The 21,930-nt window shown below is 33.3% G+C and overlaps 1 protein-coding gene and 3 long non-coding RNA genes across 26 annotated transcripts; 1 reads left to right on the top strand and 3 right to left on the bottom strand.

Annotated features, from left to right (window-relative positions):
- Positions 1–512: 512 nt before the first annotated feature.
- LOC147918870 (uncharacterized) lies at positions 513–1,644 on the bottom strand. The gene is made up of 3 exons (XR_015592195.1): positions 1,487–1,644; positions 1,303–1,359; positions 513–646 (listed from the first exon to the last, which is right to left on the bottom strand). It is a non-coding gene; the product is annotated as an uncharacterized LOC147918870 (long non-coding RNA).
- A 1,587-nt stretch (positions 1,645–3,231) lies between these two features.
- Positions 3,232–4,906, bottom strand: LOC104719208 (uncharacterized). Its single transcript, XR_015592054.1, has 3 exons — positions 4,323–4,906; positions 4,139–4,195; positions 3,232–3,482 (listed from the first exon to the last, which is right to left on the bottom strand). It is a non-coding gene; the product is annotated as an uncharacterized LOC104719208 (long non-coding RNA).
- Positions 4,907–5,980: 1,074 nt separating this feature from the next.
- LOC104774365 (uncharacterized) lies at positions 5,981–21,197 on the bottom strand. Of its 23 annotated transcripts, XR_015592039.1 has the most exons (15): positions 20,947–21,187; positions 20,643–20,695; positions 20,496–20,559; positions 20,174–20,384; positions 19,784–19,872; positions 12,124–12,204; positions 11,843–12,010; positions 11,520–11,634; positions 11,343–11,439; positions 11,133–11,239; positions 10,974–11,044; positions 9,889–9,949; positions 9,634–9,696; positions 6,982–7,038; positions 5,981–6,325 (listed from the first exon to the last, which is right to left on the bottom strand). It is a non-coding gene; the product is annotated as an uncharacterized LOC104774365 (long non-coding RNA). The 23 variants fall into 23 exon arrangements; XR_015592036.1 differs by lacking the exon at positions 9,889–9,949 and adding an exon at positions 12,494–12,569 and having other exon boundaries at positions 11,343–11,430; positions 20,496–20,695; positions 20,947–21,197; XR_015592037.1 differs by lacking the exons at positions 9,889–9,949; positions 11,843–12,010 and adding an exon at positions 12,494–12,569 and having other exon boundaries at positions 20,496–20,695; positions 20,947–21,197.
- On the top strand, positions 13,076–18,484 carry LOC147918869 (uncharacterized). Its single transcript, XM_087503747.1, has 7 exons — positions 13,076–13,883; positions 14,012–14,537; positions 14,569–14,631; positions 14,749–14,919; positions 14,953–15,407; positions 15,508–16,584; positions 17,907–18,484. The coding sequence occupies exons 1-7, from the start codon at positions 13,076–13,078 to the stop codon at positions 18,482–18,484; spliced, it is 3,678 nt and encodes a 1,225-aa protein (XP_087359873.1).
- Positions 21,198–21,930: the final 733 nt, after the last annotated feature.

Raw genomic sequence — 21,930 nt, 5'->3', positions numbered from 1 at the left:
AATCTAGATTTTAAAGTTTTTTTTAAAAATAATATATCAAATCATCACAATCATAATTCATAAACAAAGTTACTATAAAGAAAATTAGTATATGTTAAGTTAATGAAGATTTAGAAGTACTGAAAAAGGTTTCAACCGTTTTAAAAGAAAGACGTAAATAAAAAAAAAAAATAAAGATTTATCATTTTTAAAAAGAATACATTTTATTATGTATGTTAAAGAATCAAAACAGAAAAATCAAACCAGTGTTTATTCATGAATAAAATGTCCCTCAAAACTTTTGTGATACACCGTGTTCTTAAGATTTGGAAACCTTAAAAATCCTTTATATATTGGGGCGTGATGTAAATGCCTTTATCTGCCCCGAGGCAGCATCATGAACTTTTGCATGTTATTAACTCCCATTATACATCTATACTATTAATTGGGAGGCACACTTAGGTATAAAAAAAAAAATATTTCTTTACATGACATGAAATACCACTACGCTTAACAGAAATCAAGAAGAAGAGAAAAAAAGGGACAATTTCGTAAAAAAATAAAGCAAAAAGACGCAGACCTTCTGTTGGTTCTACTATCAAAGTATAACACTATTCGGATCTTCAATAAGCTTTCCACGTTTCCAAACAGATTATCTCATCTATACCTATAAAACAAATCATAATATAATTAGGAAAGAAATATAACAAAATCCATAAATAGCTAAGCAATCCTGGAAGTATTTGAATAACAAACCTATCTCATAACTAATTTAGTATCCGACATAAATGGTATATCATAAAAACAATCCAAATCTGACTTTAACATTTCCATATTCTCAAAATTTTAAATACTCAGAACAAATATAGCAATGGATATTCGCAAAATCTTCTCAAAATCATTCTACATCATAAAAACTATCCAAAACGGAGTTTATCATTTTCATATTCTCGAAATCTTTAATACTGAGAACAAATATAACAATGGATATTCGCAGAATCTTCTCAATATCATTATATATCAATCCGAATATTACTATTAAACGAAAACAATAACTGAAAATCTACCAAAATCATAATTAATTTAATGATATTGACTTAATCATTATAAAAACTATCCAAATCTACAATTTATCATATCGATAATCTCTTCTAAAATCATTTTCTATCAAACACAATCTTTAAGTTATTGGAATACAATAACTGAAAATATATTTTATAATTACTACGATCTCAACAACTCACCTATATTACTAATATAAAAACCCTATTAGACGTCATTGGATTCTAGACACATCAAGCATAATAGTATTCAAAAACTCACCAAGCAATCGCAAATAGCCGGCAATGATGGTACAACTCCTCTGTCCGATATCAAACCCTTCAAAACAACATGGAGGGTCAAAGTCAAAATTGTACACAACTGGAAGCAATACACAACTTACAGTGGTGAAACAATGGAGATGATATTGGCTGACATCAATGTAAGTTTTTCTTATTCTACTTACACGCTTTGTTTTCTAATATGTGATAATCCTCATCTTAATAGTATACATTTTTTTTTCTGTTAGGGTACTCTGATCCATGCCACAGTGAAAAAGCAGCAACTGAACAAGATCCAAAGACATATTGTCTTTGGCGAATGGAGAACCATCGAAAACTTTCAGCTAACAAGATCTTCTGGGAAATTTAGGGCAACCAGTCATCCTTACAAGATGACGATCATGAACTCCACTATCATGACCCGGTGCCCTCCTTTGTCACCAGACTATTTCTTGGATCTTGCTACATATTCAGATATTCTTGCAGAAGATGGTCTGAATGACAACATCTTGATAGGTACCTATTTTATAAGAAGTGGTATATGATAAATTTCTATAAAAATGATAATAGATTAATTTGGATATGTATATTAGATGTTGTTGGACAGGTGGTTTCTATAGGTGACATGAAGACGTGCGAGATCAACGACAAGCCAAAGAAAAGAGTAGAGGTTGAGCTCCGTGATGCTAGGTAATATTAGTAATATGAATTGCTTTATCGTTTATCTACACAATTTCAAAACACTAAATATTGGCAACATGTTGTTATGCAGTGACGAGCGCTTATCATGCACTCTCTGGGGAAGAGTCTTACTAAGAGACACAATTTACAGAGTTTTCTCCAAATCTAACTGCGGATGCGGGATTTAAGTCCCAAAAACTTTTAGCTTTAATTTATGAAAAGTTTAGTAATTTATGACATTAAGTTAATAATAGTTGTTTTTTCATTGACAAGAGTTTCTATATTCCTTATTTGTATTTTCCTTCATCTTTCCATCTCTGCTTTGCGTTGTAATTTCCAAATGTTGCCCCTTTAGGAAAGTTGGAAGATGAATAAAAATATTTGAAAGAAAACGGTAACAAAAATAAAATAATTTAAAGGATAGTGACATAATGTTCAGCTACTAAAGTGGACAGAAATGAATATTTTGAAAAATACTTAAGAGTTAAGACTATAAAAGAACATGTTACATCTTATGTTGTCGAGCGGGAATCTAGGGCTTCATTAAAAAAAAAATGAAAATATACTATTTACTTGATCAGAAATACATCATTAAGATATGCTCACGTTTGACGAGAACAAAAAAATAACAAATAAAACTTTTGGAACTGGCAGAGGTGTCCCACGAGTTCGTCTTGCCGTGCCCAGACTAATCCTAACTTAAGGCAAAATTAAAATGGGAGGCTTTTTTCTAAAATAAAATAAATATAAAATAATTTTAAAATGATATAAATAACTAAAAATAAAATAATAGTCTAAAAAACTAAAGCATAGTCTTTTTTTTATGTTCTAATAAACTATTTCACCAAATGCTCATAATCTAGATTTTAAAGTTTTTTTAAAAATAATATATCAAATCATCACAATCATAATTCATAAACAAAGTTACTATAAAGAAAATTAGTATATGTTAAGTTAATGAAGATTTAGAAGTACTGAAAAAGGTTTCAACCGTTTTAAAAGAAAGACGTAAATAAAAAAAAAAAATAAAGATTTATCATTTTTAAAAAGAATACATTTTATTATGTATGTTAAAGAATCAAAACAGAAAAATCAAACCAGTGTTTATTCATGAATAAAATGTCCCTCAAAACTTTTGTGATACACCGTGTTCTTAAGATTTGGAAACCTTAAAAATCCTTTATATATTGGGGCGTGATGTAAATGCCTTTATCTGCCCCGAGGCAGCATCATGAACTTTTGCATGTTATTAACTCCCATTATACATCTATACTATTAATTGGGAGGCACACTTAGGTATAAAAAAAAAAATATTTCTTTACATGACATGAAATACCACTACGCTTAACAGAAATCAAGAAGAAGAAAAAAAAGGGACAATTTCGTAAAAAAATAAAGCAAAAAGACGCGGACCTTCTGTTGGTTCTACTATCAAAGTATAACACTATTCGGATCTTCAATAAGCTTTCCACGTTTCCAAACAGATTATCTCATCTATACCTATAAAACAAATCATAATATAATTAGGAAAGAAATATAACAAAATCCATAAATAGCTAAGCAATCCTGGAAGTATTTGAATAACAAACCTATCTCATAACTAATTTAGTATCCGACATAAATGGTATATCATAAAAACAATCCAAATCTGACTTTAACATTTCCATATTCTCAAAATTTTAAATACTCAGAACAAATATAGCAATGGATATTCGCAAAATCTTCTCAAAATCATTCTACATCATAAAAACTATCCAAAACGGAGTTTATCATTTTCATATTCTCGAAATCTTTAATACTGAGAACAAATATAACAATGGATATTCGCAGAATCTTCTCAATATCATTATATATCAATCCGAATATTACTATTAAACGAAAACAATAACTGAAAATCTACCAAAATCATAATTAATTTAATGATATTGACTTAATCATTATAAAAACTATCCAAATCTACAATTTATCATATCGATAATCACTTCTAAAATCATTTTCTATCAAACACAATCTTTAAGTTATTGGAATACAATAACTGAAAATATATTTTATAATTACTACGATCTCAACAACTCACCTATATTACTAATATAAAAACCCTATTAGACGTCATTGGATTCTAGACACATCAAGCATAATAGTATTCAAAAACTCACCAAGCAATCGCAAATAGCCGGCAATGATGGTACAACTCCTCTGTCCGATATCAAACCCTTCAAAACAACATGGAGGGTCAAAGTCAAAATTGTACACAACTGGAAGCAATACACAACTTACAGTGGTGAAACAATGGAGATGATATTGGCTGACATCAATGTAAGTTTTTCTTATTCTACTTACACGCTTTGTTTTCTAATATGTGATAATCCTCATCTTAATAGTATACATTTTTTTTTCTGTTAGGGTACTCTGATCCATGCCACAGTGAAAAAGCAGCAACTGAACAAGATCCAAAGACATATTGTCTTTGGCGAATGGAGAACCATCGAAAACTTTCAGCTAACAAGATCTTCTGGGAAATTTAGGGCAACCAGTCATCCTTACAAGATGACGATCATGAACTCCACTATCATGACCCGGTGCCCTCCTTTGTCACCAGACTATTTCTTGGATCTTGCTACATATTCAGATATTCTTGCAGAAGATGGTCTGAATGACAACATCTTGATAGGTACCTATTTTATAAGAAGTGGTATATGATAAATTTCTATAAAAATGATAATAGATTAATTTGGATATGTATATTAGATGTTGTTGGACAGGTGGTTTCTATAGGTGACATGAAGACGTGCGAGATCAACGACAAGCCAAAGAAAAGAGTAGAGGTTGAGCTCCGTGATGCTAGGTAATATTAGTAATATGAATTGCTTTATCGTTTATCTACACAATTTCAAAACACTAAATATTGGCAACATGTTGTTATGCAGTGACGAGCGCTTATCATGCACTCTCTGGGGAAGAGTCTTACTAAGAGACACAATTTACAGAGTTTTCTCCAAATCTAACTGCGGATGCGGGATTTAAGTCCCAAAAACTTTTAGCTTTAATTTATGAAAAGTTTAGTAATTTATGACATTAAGTTAATAATAGTTGTTTTTTCATTGACAAGAGTTTCTATATTCCTTATTTGTATTTTCCTTCATCTTTCCATCTCTGCTTTGCGTTGTAATTTCCAAATGTTGCCCCTTTAGGAAAGTTGGAAGATGAATAAAAATATTTGAAAGAAAACGGTAACAAAAATAAAATAATTTAAAGGATAGTGACATAATGTTCAGCTACTAAAGTGGACAGAAATGAATATTTTGAAAAATACTTAAGAGTTAAGACTATAAAAGAACATGTTACATCTTATGTTGTCGAGCGGGAATCTAGGGCTTCATTAAAAAAAAAATGAAAATATACTATCTACTTGATCAGAAATACATCATTAAGATATGCTCACGTTTGACGAGAACAAAAAAATAACAAATAAAACTTTTGGAACTGGCAGAGGTGTCCCACGAGTTCGTCTTGCCGTGCCCAGACTAATCCTAACTTAAGGCAAAATTAAAATGGGAGGCTTTTTTCTAAAATAAAATAAATATAAAATAATTTTAAAATGATATAAATAACTAAAAATAAAATAATAGTCTAAAAAACTAAAGCATAGTCTTTTTTTTATGTTCTAATAAACTATTTCACCAAATGCTCATAATCTAGATTTTAAAGTTTTTTTTAAAAATAATATATCAAATCATCACAATCATAATTCATAAACAAAGTTACTATAAAGAAAATTAGTATATGTTAAGTTAATGAAGATTTAGAAGTACTGAAAAAGGTTTCAACCGTTTTAAAAGAAAGACGTAAATAAAAAAATAAAAAATAAAGATTTATCATTTTTAAAAAGAATACATTTTATTATGTATGTTAAAGAATCAAAACAGAAAAATCAAACCAGTGTTTATTCATGAATAAAATGTCCCTCAAAACTTTTGTGATACACCGTGTTCTTAAGATTTGGAAACCTTAAAAATCCTTTATATATTGGGGCGTGATGTAAATGCCTTTATCTGCCCCGAGGCAGCATCATGAACTTTTGCATGTTATTAACTCCCATTATACATTTATACTATTAATTGGGAGGCACACTTAGGTATAAAAAAAAAAAAATATTTCTTTACATGACATGAAATACCACTACGCTTAACAGAAATCAAGAAGAAGAAAAAAAAAAGGGACAATTTCGTAAAAAAATAAAGCAAAAAGACGCGGACCTTCTGTTGGTTCTACTATCAAAGTATAACACTATTTGGATCTTCAATAAGCTTTCCACGTTTCCAAACAGATTATCTCATCTATACCTATAAAACAAATCATAATATAATTAGGAAAGAAATATAACAAAATCCATAAATAGCTAAGCAATCCTGGAAGTATTTGAATAACAAACCTATCTCATAACTAATTTAGTATCCGACATAAATGGTATATCATAAAAACAATCCAAATCTGACTTTAACATTTCCATATTCTCAAAATTTTAAATACTCAGAACAAATATAGCAATGGATATTCGCAAAATCTTCTCAAAATCATTCTACACAATAAAAACTATCCAAAACGGAGTTTATCATTTTCATATTCTCGAAATCTTTAATACTGAGAACAAATATAACAATGGATATTCGCAGAATCTTCTCAATATCATTATATATCAATCCGCATATTACTATTAAACGAAAACAATAACTGAAAATCTACCAAAATCATAATTAATTTAATGATATTGACTTAATCATTATAAAAACTATCCAAATCTACAATTTATCATATCGATAATCTCTTCTAAAATCATTTTCTATCAAACACAATCTTTAAGTTATTGGAATACAATAACTGAAAATATATTTTATAATTACTACGATCTCAACAACTCACCTATATTACTAATATAAAAACCCTATTAGACGTCATTGGATTCCAGACACATCAAGCATAATAGTATTCAAAAACTCACCAAGCAATCGCAAATAGCCGGCAATGATGGTACAACTCCTCTGTCCGATATCAAACCCTTCAAAACAACATGGAGGGTCAAAGTCAAAATTGTACACAACTGGAAGCAATACACAACTTACAGTGGTGAAACAATGGAGATGATATTGGCTGACATCAATGTAAGTTTTTCTTATTCTACTTACACGCTTTGTTTTCTAATATGTGATAATCCTCATCTTAATAGTATACATTTTTTTTTCTGTTAGGGTACTCTGATCCATGCCACAGTGAAAAAGCAGCAACTGAACAAGATCCAAAGACATATTGTCTTTGGCGAATGGAGAACCATCGAAAACTTTCAGCTAACAAGATCTTCTGGGAAATTTAGGGCAACCAGTCATCCTTACAAGATGACGATCATGAACTCCACTATCATGACCCGGTGCCCTCCTTATGCACCAGACTATTTCTTGGATCTCGCTACATATTCAGATATTCTTGCAGAAGATGGTCTGAATGACAACATCTTGATAGGTACCTATTTTATAAGAAGTGGTACATGATAAATTTCTATAAAAATGATAATAGATTAATTTGGATATGTATATTAGATGTTGTTGGACAGGTGGTTTCTATAGGTGACATGAAGACGTGCGAGATCAACGACAAGCCAAAGAAAAGAGTAGAGGTTGAGCTCCGTGATGCTAGGTAATATTAGTAATATGAATTGCTTTATCGTTTATCTACACAATTTCAAAACACTAAATATTGGCAACATGTTGTTATGCAGTGACGAGCGCTTATCATGCACTCTTTGGGGAAAGTTTGCTGATAACATTTGGACAGCATGCCATGATGCAAATGATTCTATGGTGATATGTTTGATCCGTCTTGCAAAGATCAACTCATACAATGGTGCGTGTTTAAATTACTAATATTACATAGCAGTCGTGTTTGTCCAACGTTGTAGATAAACAAATTTCCGTCTTCTTACTTTTATATAGGTACAAGGACAATTTCAAATGCATACGAAATGTCGTTGATGCTAATCAATCCAGACTACCCTGATGTGTTTGATTTTGTGTCTAAGTAAGAACCCTTATACCTATATGATTTGAATATTATTTCTATTAAATATTTCAATTATAGTAAAAAACATTTGTTGCAGGTTGCCCAAAGATGATCTCAAACTTACTTTCTGTGAAAAAAACTCTAAGTTTTTAAAGCAAAACAATGACAAGGATGATTATATCAACCAATTCCCTCGAAGCACTGTCTTAGACCTCCTCGAAGCAACGATGGTATATTATAAAATGTTTTTTTAAATATCCTCTACAGTTTTATTCCTTCATGCGATACATGGTGGTATTCATTTAGGTTTTTTTGTATCATAGGAAGGGAAGTTTAAGCTGGTGTGTGCTATCTATCATATCGATTTGGAATTCGGCTGGTATTACTTTACTTGTGTGAAATACAAGGGAACATGTCTCTTGATACCAAAAAAGGAGAACGAAATTGTGAGCAAAACAAAAAAACCTTTGTTTGAATGTAAGGGTTGCAATCAGGATGTGACGAAGGTGAACTGCAGGTAATTCGTTATCAAAGTTATAATATTCATTGTCAGTATATTTAATTTCCATGTCATTAGTTTAGTGAAACATATGTTATTCTTTGGTGTGGTAAAAAATAGGTACAAGTTGGTTCTTGATGTGATGGATAGCACTGGTGAAACTAAGTTTATCCTATTTGACCACAATGCTCTCAAATTGGTCAACCAAACTGCAACAGATGTTTTCGGAGGAAATTATGATGAGGTATACTAAGGAAACCCTATTTAAATCGATAACTTAATTTAGCATGACATGATGAATCTTCTTTTAGGTATAGATTATAATAACCATCAAAACATTTCAGATACAAGATCCTACCAAAGTGTCGGGTGCTTTGCAATCATTGGTGGGCAAAACTTTTATGTTTTTTGCTTCAGTAGAAACTGCAAACATTGTGAATGGCAAAGAGACTTACAAAGTTTCTTACATTGAAATGGGTGATAGTTCTACTCATGTTGACAATATTGAAGATTCAGAATCACCTACTGATCCTAGAGATATGATATCTATTGAAGAACAGGTAATAAACTAAGGCAACTAAATTTTGGATTCTGAGTTAGAACGAATATTAAATATATTTTATGATGTGCTTTTGTAAATTGTAGGATCAAGATTGTCTATCTCATGGTAATGACACTGGGACATCTGTCACTACACCTTCATCGAAACGTAAAGAAGAAGCTACTGAAGATGCTTCTGCACACTCCTCAACATCTAAAAAGATATGTCTACCATCAATCAAAGAAGCCATTGATGAGGCTGGTGTAAAAGCTCCAACAAATGAAGCAAATGAGGGTTAAGAAGCATCTTATGGTCGTGTAGGGTAGAAGGTTTATTTTGATTCATTTTCAATAAATTAGTATGTTTTTTTTATGTTTTGACCTGGCCTATCCTATCAGAATAGGTTAGATTTGAAACTTTTTTCCATACTTTGGATTTGTTCTTTTCATTGTTTCGGTTAAATTTTAATAATATTTATTATTAACTATTTCTTTTTGCAAAATTAATAAATAGGTATAAGACTATAAAAAAGAGTAAAGAGTAAAGGTCTGCTAACAAACCTGACACCCTTTTACAATCATGGACTGAATCAAAATCCATTGCAATAAAAAAAAGTGGTACCCCTACAGAGAAACAAACAAAACCGGTCAGAATATTTAGATCGATCCTTACTCTGTTTGTTTAACGCAACTACTCAAGCTGTTAAAATGAATAAATGGAGGCCACTACTAAACATTTCAATATCAATATCAGACTGACTTACTATAGCGATGAACATATCAGAAGATTAAGTGTTAACTAAGAAAATGACATACCTACTAGGCCTGGGCAAAATACCCGGATCCGAATATCCGATCCGAACCCGATCCAAAAAACCTGATCCGAATCCGTATCCAAAATTGTAAAATACCCGAACGGGTTATAAATCTTTAAATCCGAAAACCCAAATCCGAACCCGATCCGAATCGAAATCCGAACAGGTATCCGAATATACCAACATTATTAATATATAGTAGTAATATGTTAGTAATATTTATAATTTTAATAATATAAGTGTTCAAAATATTCAGATTTTTAGATATTTTCGACAGTTTGAAGTATTTAAACTGTTTATTACTCCCTCCGTTTCAAAATATAAGATGTTTTGGAGAAGTTTGTTGTTTCATAATATAGGATGTTTTCAAATTTCAATGCAAATTTTAGATTAGTTTAGTATTTTATATTATGCAGTATTGTTTCTGATTAGTTGAACTTGTTAAAAGTGAAGATTTCTTAATCTGCATGCTTTGCTTAAAACATCCTATATTTTGAAACGGAGGGAGTAGTAAATTTGGGTAGAAAATACTCTAAATTTTTAGATATATTGCGTATTATTGAATAATTTAGACTAACTTAGATACTAAAATTTTGAGTTTTGTGAACTTCGGGTAATCTGAATCCAAACCCGAAATACCCGAACCGAACCCGATCCGAACCCGAAATCTAAAAATACCCGAACGGGTCCTATACCTCTAAACCCAAAAACCCGAAAACCCGAAATATCCGAACCGAACCCGAACGGGTACCCGAATGCCCAGGCCTAATACCTACAACTGGGAACTTGTGAGAATGTTTATTTGAGATAACTATCCTTGAAGGTAAACAAAGGAAAACAATCAAACAGGTGCGTAAATCATGGATTAAATTTTGATTCAGTAAGTTAAGATTACCATTTTGGAAAGAAAATCAAATCAGCTGTGACCATAAATAAAAATAGAACAACTAATTTGTTTTGCTTTCAATTATTGTTTAGATTACATTACTTCGTGCACCATATGTTTTAGCTTATGTGTAAATTACTAAGTACACAGAATTCAGTTTGTCTCAGATTGAAAAATGAAGAAGAGGAAAAATACTATACCTCTTGAATCCCCAAAAGTCCCAAAACTCACTAATGGGAAGCCAAAGAGGGCTCCAACCAATGACGAAAACCTCAATCCAAACATTCAGAGGAATCATGGAGATGTTATTAAAGTTTAAGCAGTTTTCAAAAGACTTTTCGAAAGTTTAAAGTACAAACCTGATAATAGTCATTGTGTTGCAAATCTTGAAGAACGTCCGCTTCCTTCTCAAGACCAAAGCATGTTATATAGTTTGAAACAAAACCATATTCTTTATATGATTCCTCTGATACAAATAATTATATGTTGAAATCTATCTTTTCTTACAAACAGGTTATACTAATCGATTCAAAGGCAAACCAAGAAGAGTATTATATGACATTACAAACCTAACTGAGCAGTCTAATCCTGACCTGCGTGCATCGTCAAGCAAGAGGAAACCAACAAACCAACGATTTGAAGATTTGCATCTTCAATCTGGAATATCTAATCAAGGTTTGCTTATGTTAATAATATCATTGTGGATACTGATTACAATTGTTAACTTTAAAAAAGTCTTCAATTACCATTTTGGCTGCTTTCAATCAGGAACAAATGAGAGCAATGGCTTTGCATCATTCCAGAAATCACAGAGTGACACATCTTTGACGTATCAGTCAGAAATTGTTGAAGATACACCACCTACAAAACAAAGACAATCCAGCAATAGGTGGTCAAATATTAGTCCTCCATCTGTTAATAGCAAACAAGGTAACAAGATAAAAGATGATAATTGTTTTTTATAGAAGCTGATGATAAATATGTCGAGAAGCTAATGTTATCACTTTAATTATTGTTTTTTTAAAAACAAATCAGCCTCGATAATAGCATCAAAAGGAGTAATACTTACAAGACCCAGAACAACTTTAAGGCTTGCGAAATTTCTTGCAAGGCAAAAGAAACCCAATGATCCAACAACAGTAGAACCAGCAAAAAACAACCAAGGTTGTGTATCTAACTCTTGCCAAACAACCAATGTGGATATCTTAGGGTCATAATTCACAGGTTAGATCTCAACCTGAATCATTAATTCCATATATTTATTATTTTACGGGAGTGTTATTACCCATTACCTCTAATGATCATGATTAAAACATATAAGGAAATGGATGTAAAGATCAACAAACATACCAATGCACCAGCAGTTCTGAAGATACTGAGTCAGAAGCTTCAGGAGATGATGGTGAACTTCAGGATATCCCTGGCGATGTCCTGAAAGGGTATCAAATATTAGACATGTTAGATGAAAGTATCACGAAAGCTTTTGAGTGCAAAACTAAAAAGACGGCGAGAACTAAAGCTAGAAAAAAAGTTACAGGTATGATATCCAACTTGAACTTTACCCAATGAATTTTCAAACTACAAACAACCAATTTTAATTGAAATTAAACCCTGTAGAGTATCTTGATCATGGTGACCCTACGTACTCATGTTCATATTGTGATGCTATCATGTGGTATGGGGAGCGTATTAACAGAAACAGGAGGGATAAGAATCGTACATTTACCCAATGTTGTTTACAAGGAGCTGTAAAGTTGCCTTTACTACACAATCAGCCTGAGTTGTTATTGGCTCTCCTAACAAACAATGATGAATTGAGTAGGCATTTCAGGGAAAATGTCAGAGCATACAACATGATTTTTTCGTTTACTTCACTAGGTGGGTGTTGCGAAAACTCTGTTGTTAAAGGACGAGGTCCAAATATGTTTCAGATACAAGGAGAGAATTACCATCTACTTGGTAGTTTGAAACCTATCAATGGTGATTTTCCAAAGTTTTCACAACTGTATATCGTAGATACAGAGAATGAGGTGCAAAACAGAGCTGGTATTTTAAGGTATGTTAATTGAATTTTGACCTACTATACAAAAAACGATATCTAAGCAAGTTGTTTTCCTTTTCTAATATACGGTTTTCTTATTTCAGCAAATCTAAGAATGGAAGAAAATATAAAAAAAAAGAAAAGTTGAGGCCAGAAGTAATTGCAGCTATAATCAAGATGTTAGATGATGTCAACCCATATGTTGAAAACTTCAGATCAGCGAAAGAGCGGTTAGATACTAATCCTGAAGAAAGCTTTCACATGAGAATAGTAAGTGATCGTTTAAAAGATGGACGAACATACGCAGTTCCCACTGCATCAGAGGTTGCTGCATTGATTCCTGGGGATTTTCATGTAGAGATGCCTACTCGTGACATTGTTGTTGAAGAAAAATCAGGGGAATTACAGAGAATTAGTGAAATACATCCGTCGTATCTCGCTCTTCAATATCCTTTGTTGTTTCCAAAAGGTGAGGATGGTTACAGACCAGGAATACTAAAAGGGCCAGGTGGTGGTAAAAATAAGAAAAAGAATCCAGATACAGAGAAAGAGAGGAAGTGTATCAGCATGCGTCAATGGTTTGCATTCCGCATACAGGAAAGGAAGAACGAATCACATAATCTGCTAATGTCCAAGAGATTGTACCAACAATTCTTAGTAGACGCTTACACCACTATCGAAACAAACAGATTAACTTATCTCAAGCTGAATCAGTCAAGTTTGAGGGCTGCTAATTATGATACAGTCAAGGATGCTGCTAATCAAGGCAACACAGATCTGAATGACCAAGGAACTAAATGTTACTTGCCAGCTTCCTTTGTTGGTGGACCTAGATATATGAGGAATATGTATCTAGATGCAATGGCAATATGTAAGTACTATGGATTCCCAGATTTGTTTATCACCTTCACTTGCAACCCAAAATGGCCGGAGCTGGTACGGTTTTGTTCAGCAAGAAATTTGAACATTGATGATAGGCCAGAGATTATAAGTAGAGTGTTCAAGATGAAGCTCAACTCTCTAATGGATGATCTAAAAAAGAAACATATTTTAGGCCGGATATTGTCATGTAAGTTTTGTCTTTCAAATTTGTTTAGTAACGATAGAAGCTAAAAAAAGATTTAGTACTTTGTTTTGCAAGTGATTTGTGTTGGTCAAGATATTTGTTTAATATGTTTTGCTCTAAATCCATTTCAGCTATGTATACAATCGGGTTCCAGAAGAGAGGACTTCCCCATGCCCACATTTTATTGTGGATGCACCCAGATTCAAAACTGCCAAAAGCTGAAGACATTGACAAGATGATATCCGCTGAAATCCCAGACAAGAATAAGGAACCTGAACTGTATGAGATGGTTAAGGATATGATGATTCACGGCCCATGTGGATCTCTCAACATGAATTCACCATGTATGGAAGAAGGGAAATGTTCAAAGTTTTTCCCCAAGAAGCACATAGATCACACAACAGTTGATAAAGAAGGTTTTCCAGTTTATAGAAGAAGAAAATCAAAGCATTTTGTTGAGAAGAATGGTTTTAAGTGTGACAATCGATATGTAATACCATATAACAAAGTATTGTTTTTACGGTACCGGGCACACATTAATGTCGAGTGGTGTAACCAAACAGGTTCCATCAAGTACTTATTCAAGTATATTACGAAAGGACAGGATCGGGTTGCTGTTGTTGTGGAGCCATCGTCAAAAAAAAGGAGTCACAGAAAGTTCGGCGGGAAACAAAGTTATGAAGGATAGTTCGGTTACAAATTCTGATGGTAGCAGTGGTGTTGATGAGATAAAAGATTTTTTCGATTGCAGGTACCAGCTGTTATAGATAAATTTTGTTCTTACGTTTAAACATCATATAACATTTATTTATGTTATTACTTGGTTGTCAGATTATAGATCAACATCTAATTCAAATTTAAATCGCAGGTATGTATCAGCTTGCGAAGCAGGTTGGAGAATTTTGAAAAATCCAATAACTTACAGATCAACATCAGTTCAAAGGTTATCTTTTCATCTAGAAGGGAAGCATCTAATTTATTTCAAGGGTGATGATGAAGTACAAACCGTTTTGGATAGAGGTGAGTTAGCCAATTCTATGTTCCTCGCTTGGTTTGAATTGAATAAGGTTAGTTCATTGGCCAAAACAAAAACTTATGCACAAATTCCTGAGTTCTTCACGTACGATGGGAAGAGAAAGAAGTTTAATCTCCGGAAGAGACCAGGTACTGCTATTGGAAGGATAAACTATGTTCCTATTGGTATGGAAGATGGATATTATCTACGAGTGCTTCTAAACAGTCAGACAGATCCAGAATGTTTTGATGACATCAAGACTGTTGAAGGTGTCGTATATCCTACTTACAAGGAGGCATGTTTTGCTCTTGGATTGCTTGACAATGATCAGGAGTATATTGACGATATAGTAAGAACAAGTTTTTGGAGTATGGCAGCCTTCTTACGTCGTCTCTTCGTTGTCATGCTACAATCTTTTAGTTTATCACAACCAGAGGTTGTTTGGGAAAAAACTTGGGAACTACTATCTAAAGATATTGAGAAAGAAAGGAGAATATACTTTAAACGACCGGGTAATCTATGATTATTTTAAATTTACATTACACTTAATGTGGTTAAAAGAGATGTATATTCTTATCTGTTTGTGATGATTTTTTATTTCTTTCATTTTAGAACTCACTCTATCTGATGAGGAGAAGCAGAGGTTTGCCTTACAAGATATAGATAGCATTTTAAAAAGCAATGGAACATCTTTGAAAGCCTTTGCAACAATGCCTCAAGTACCAGAAGATTTCCTCGATGATACAACTGTATTGATTGTGGATGAGAAAAACTATAATCGTCATGACCAGAAGGAAAAACATGATAGATGGATAAAGTCAATGACAGATGAGCAAAAACAAGTATACGGTGAGATCATGGAAGCAGTGGATAATGACATGGGTGGTGTATTATTTGTTTATGGTTTTGGAGGAACGGGTAAAACCTTCCTCTATAAGACTCTTTCATCAGCATTAAGAGCAAGAGGATCAATTGTCTTGAATGTTGCATCCAGTGGTATTGCTTCTCTCTTGCTAGCAGGTGGAAGGACAGCACATTCTAGGTTTGGTATTCCTCTTAATCCTCATGAAAGTAGTGTATGTACAATGAGTCCTGGATCTGATCAAGTACAACTAATGGCTGAAGCATCTTTGATAATATGGGATGAAGCTCCAATGATGAGCAAACACTGTTTTGAATCCTTAGATCGAAGTCTCTCAGATATTATAAAAGGAGCTGGTAACAGACCATTCGGTGGAAAAGTGGTTTTTTTTTGTGGAGATTTCAGACAGGTGCTACCAATCATTCCTAATGCTGGAAGAGCTAAGATATGTATGAGTGCACTAAATGCTTCTTATCTTTGGGAGCATTGCAAAGTTCTGAGATTAACCAAAAATATGAGGCTTCTTGCAAAGGATTTGAATCCCACAGATGCTAAAGAGCTTAAGGATTTCTCAGAATGGATACTTAAAGTTGGTGATGGAAAGATCGGTGAACCTAATGACGGTGAAGCGATGATAGATATTCATGACAAGTTTTTAATCACAGAAGCAGACAATCCTATTCAGGTAATAAGCAGGGAAGTTTATGGAGATCCTAAGTGTTTGAAAGAAAAAAAAGATCCACTCTTCTTTCAAGAAAGAGCAATCTTATGTCCGACCAATGAAGATGTTGGGATTATTAATGATTATATGCTTGACCAGCTAGAAGGTGTAACATCCGCGAACCAATTTTTGTAAATTTGGTGTGGGTGTCGATCGACACCCTTGGTGGCATCGATCGACACCATGTTTTTCCGGTTTGGTCGGGTTTGATTTAATTGCTGATTGGTTTGGTTTGGTTCAAGGAAATCCCTAATTCATGTTTTAAGTGTCTGAGACGAATGAAGGGTTTCAGAAAGTCTCTTTGGTCGTCGTTGAGTGGAAAAGAAAGAGAGAAAAGAGAGAAAAACGTTCTTGAGATTTTCTGGGCTTGTTCTTGGAGATTTTGGTGAGATCTGAGGCAGTAGAAGTGTTAGCTGTTGCTGGAAACGAAGGGGGAGCTTCTGGGGGTGTTGTTTTCCACGTTTCTCAATTCAATCTTCCTGTTCTTGAGGTGAGTGCTTGACCATGGTTGATCTAAGCATGAGATCTCCTTTGTTTTTGTGTGATTCCTTGTTATTTGTGGTGTTTGCTTACTTGGGTACATTGTATTTGTGATTTCTAGTGAATTCCGAGATGGTTAGACGTGTTTGGAGTCGATTCTGTGTTGATTGGAATCGGAGTTCGTCGCTGAGTTTCGCACAGATCGTGTCTGCAGAAGAGGCATCGATCGATACCACTTTTGTGGAGCATCGATCGGCACCGTCTTGAGTAGCATCGATCGGCACCATTCCAGCATCGGTCGGCACCAGTTTCTGTAGCATCGATCGACACCGATTGAGCATCGGTCGACACTAGTACCTGCCGAGTCTTATTTTCCTGGTTTGATGTATTGATTGTGTTATTGTTGTTTGTTGACTTGGGAGTCTCATATGCTTGTGTGTATAACCCAGTAGATGGGAGGACGGCCTCACTAAGTATTTATGATAATACTTACACATCTCAATTGTTGTTTGTGATGTGCAGGTAAAGGCAAAGTGTGATCGTGGAATCAAGGCGATGATGAAGGGATGTTCTAGAGGCTTGATTGATTGTGGTCTAGCTGTTGTTAGGTTGCTAGATTAAGTCATTGGAACATTGTAGGATGTTAGCTTTTGGTTATTTCCTTGTTTGGATTATGGTGTTATTGGTTATTGGATTATTTATGTTGGAATTTTATTGGATTAATGGAATTGTTTTATTTGGTTATCCGCGGTTAGTGATTGTTGTTAGGATGTTAGTGGGTATGGGACCACTAGTAAATTAAGGTATAAAAAAAAAAAAAAAACAGGAAGGGTTGTTTTAGAAGGTAACTACAATATTTTCTGTTTCAAAACTTCCTTTTTCGAGTACATGTAATTTCGTTACGAGATTGTAAGGAATCCTTATGTGATGACTATTTTTTGAATGTAGGTGAGGAAAGAACATACCTAAGTTCAGATTCTATAGATCCAACTGACAAACGTTTTGAAAACAATCCAGTCCTTACACCTGATTTTTTAAATAGTCTAAAGGTATCAGGAGTGCCTAATCATAGAATTCGATTGAAAGTAGGTTGTCCAGTAATGCTATTAAGAAATATAGATCCAAGAGGAGGGCTAATGAATGGTACAAGGTTGCAGATCACACAAATGGCTGAGTTTGTTTTGGAAGCTATTGTCATTACAAGAGATAGAGTCGGCGACAAAGTACTCATTCCAAGGATATTGCTCACTCCTTCGGACACTAAACTTCCTTTCAAAATACGTCGAAGACAGTTACCTTTAGTGGTAGCTTTTGCAATGACTATTAACAAAAGTCAAGGACAGTCTTTGGATTATGTTGGATTGTATTTACCTAGACCATGTTTTTCACATGGTCAGCTTTATGTGGCAGTTTCAAGAGTAACTTCTAAAAAAGGATTAAAGGTTCTGATTCTGGATAAAGAAGGAAAACCAGAGAAGAAAACAATGAATGTGGTATTCAAAGAAGTCTTTCAGAATCTGAGATAAGAAGTGTGGCAGAAGAAAATACTTTGGTGAAGGTAACAATTTTTAAACTTACCTTTATCTATACTACAGAACTCAAAACATTTAAATTTATGTGTGTTTACGAATATAGTACTCAAAGTACTTTTTTACTTATACTGATCTGCAGGTTTTCAATTTTTAACAAGCATATGCAAAGAGGAATGGTGTAGAAGAGAAAGTGTCTACCACAAAAACTTTGTTTTAAACGACACTGAACTTCCTTTTATCTTTATTTAAGATTCTGCATTCACAAATTAGTATGGTTTTTTTTAGTTTGAAAGTAACCAACTTCTGGGTTATAATTCAAACTTTTTTCCATACTAATTTAAAAAATAAAATCAACTATACATTTAAATTACTCTAATTAGGCCTGGACAAATAAACCAAACCCGAGGAACCGACCCGACCCTGACCTGTAAAAACCCGACCCGTTTCTGTATAAATAACCACTCGGTTTTTGTTTCCAAATACCCATGGGTATCGGGTATTACCCGAACCGAACCCGAGGAACCGACGATATCTGTTTGAACCCGAGAACACATTTATTCATACATGATATCACATATATTGCCATATTTCCGTTTGCCTTAATCTCCTCTCCTTGAATCCTTGTGAATCTTCTTTACTTTGCATAAACATGTCGAAGTTGCCAATTTTTGTCCGATTTCAAGAATCTTTGGCTTTTATAAACCAAAACTCTCAAATTGGATCTCCAAAACCTAATTCCGCTGTTAGTCTCATCTTTGGGTTCTCCGTTCATAGCAGCTAGACATGCTTTTGCGAGACATGTTTTTCTTTGTTGGGATGTTTGAGTTTCGTTTGCTTTATTGGGATGTTTAAGATTTTACGACATGCTTTTCTTTGTTGGGATGCTTATTTTGCGAGACATGGTATGTGTTTGAATTGTTTTGCGAGACATGATATGCTCAGTTTCATTTGTTTAAGATTTCATGTTATGCAGTTTCATTTGTTTCGGGTTATTCGGGTTTTTTGGGTACATTTCAGGTTTTTGTGGGTACTTTGGATATGTTTGAGTAGGTACTATCCATAACCGAATATATTTTGGATACATTACAGGTTTTTTAAAGTCATTACCCAAATAACCCGAACCCGAGAGGAACCGAACCTGACCCCGACCCGAAATTATATGAACACCTGCTCGGATCCTATATTCGTAAACCCGAAAAACCCGAACCCAAATTACCCGAACCTGACCCCGACCCGAACACCCAAATGCCCAGGCCTAACTCTAATATTGGAGTAATAGTTTTTTAGGAGTACCTGTCGTCTGGCAACAATCATGTTTCACTTATTCTTTGATTTGTACAGTCCTATCTTTCAACTATTGAGTTATCATCCGAGAAATCCGTCTGCAAATATACAAAATAAGACAAGGATACAGAAGTCCACATTAATAAAAATGTTTTTCATAAAAAAGTTATATGATACAAGAGAGAGCTACAAGTTATGTATATTTGCTAAGACCTTAGTATAGATTTTCCTGCTTGAAGGTACTAATCCAAATTAAAACTCAAACAGTATATAAGAGAGCTACCCAAATTTACATGTATATATTCATATTCGTCATTTATAATTGGAAACTATAAAGATTAAAGATTCTACTTAAACCTCAATCATGAGATAGATATGCAATTTTACTCCTTAACTTACCAGTTTTAGATGTTTACAATCCAACCATTTCAAATTTTGTAGTTTAATAATCTTCTTCCAATCCCAGAACAATCCTATACTGATAACAAAATAAAATTAGTTGTGTTTTTAAAAATAAATCAGAGGTTGTTAATGTTAAAAATGATTCGGTGACTTATCTTCCAGATTGTCTTCTTCACTTCTTTTCCTCTTTTCCGAATTGATTATAACGCTGTTGTTAAAAAAGAATAAAAAAAAAATATGGCAAGACTGAAATTTCACAGTAGTCTTAACATTAAGAACAATCTCTCGCAGTAGTTGCAAATTGCTAAACAAAACTTACACCCGATTTTGCAGACCAAAACGATTGCAGTCATAAATCATCTTCTTCCAAACCCATGTCGATCCTGTACGAATAACAAAATTACCATTAGATGTGTTCTTAAAAAAAAAAAAAAGAGATTGTTAATCTTAAAATTGTTTCGGTGACTTATCTTCTTTTGTGATGCCCATTGTTTTCCTGTTTGACGAATTGATTAAAATCTGTTTAAAACAAAGAATCAAAATGAATTAACAACACTGGAATTTCACAATTTCGAAAACACTATAAGTCGTAAAGAACAATCTCTCGCAGTTGTTGGAAATTGATGAACACAACTTAAATCCAGTCTCAAGTTTTTTTAAAAACACAACAACACTATATTCAAACGAAACACAACAATAAGATAAGAAAAATGGAAAAAAAAATCCATTGTTATTCTGAAATTGGAAAACAGATCTAACTTAAACCTTACCCATTCACTCAATCAAACGATACAACAACGAGACTGGATACAGCAGACGGATATGGATTTTGCGATAATTATCTGAAGATCATATGCTCAAAATAGATCCGATTCAGCAAATGAGCTATTATCGTCGAGAATCATATGCTCAAAGTGAAATCGATTCGGTAACCCCGAAACATAGTTGTCTTCTGTTCATTTGTTTATTTTTTTTTTTCCTTTTCTCAGTTTGTCCGAATAAGAAATTAGTGAGTTGCCCATAATAACGTTTCCCAGTTAAATAAAAAATATACAGCCCATCTACATTATTTTGTTATCAATAACCTTAAGACCATTAACAATATATGTATGGTCTATGGACTTCAAACATATTAAAAACTGATAGTATATACATGCGGTAATCGATTTTTTAATTTACAAAAGACTTTCAACTATGAAATACTGTAAAGATAACAAAAAAAAATAAGAAAAAATCCCGCACGAATGTGCGGGTCCGTCACTAGCATTCTATTATATCACTATGATTCCATTATATCATTCCACTATACACATTCCTTGAAACTGACTAATCGGGAAAACTACTCAAACCAGAAAGATGTGTCATTCCTGCTTCGAACCTCCATTTTCAACACTTATGCAGCTTGACCCAAAAGACATTTCCTAACATCTTAAAAAGTGTTTTTTTTTTTTTGATAACTCAGAAGTGATCCTAAAGGTTTCTTAGACCTAAAAACTAATCTTTTGGAGCCGGGGTAAACCATATTAAAATTCAAAGCCCCATAGCCAATATTATTTGAATCCAAGTGGCGTGGACTTTTTTGATAACATTTGAAAAAGTGTTGTCTTTTATTTATTCAAGAATGTGTCATTCTTTACATCTTTTGTGTATTGTTTTTGCCAAGTTGCCAAGTACTATACCGAATTCAATTTAGGTCTACTTGGTAGAATATGAATCATCTATGAATTATGATAACATCATTATTTTACCCATTT

The sequence above is a fragment of the Camelina sativa genome, chromosome 20 (assembly GCF_030686135.1).
Source record: "Camelina sativa cultivar CO46 ecotype springtype chromosome 20, ASM3068613v1".
Taxonomy (NCBI): Eukaryota; Viridiplantae; Streptophyta; class Magnoliopsida; order Brassicales; family Brassicaceae; genus Camelina; species Camelina sativa.
This window is presented reverse-complemented; position numbering and strand designations above follow the sequence as displayed.

Coding starts and splice junctions, on each gene's coding strand:
- LOC147918869 (XM_087503747.1), top strand. CDS start 13,076: ATGAGAATAGTAAGTGATCGTTTAAAAGATGGACGAACATACGCAGTT. Junction 13,884..14,011: donor TTTAGGCCGGATATTGTCAT/GTAAGTTTTGTC, acceptor AATCCATTTCAG/CTATGTATACAATCGGGTTC. Junction 14,920..14,952: donor GGTGAGTTAGCCAATTCTAT/GTTCCTCGCTTG, acceptor GAATAAGGTTAG/TTCATTGGCCAAAACAAAAA.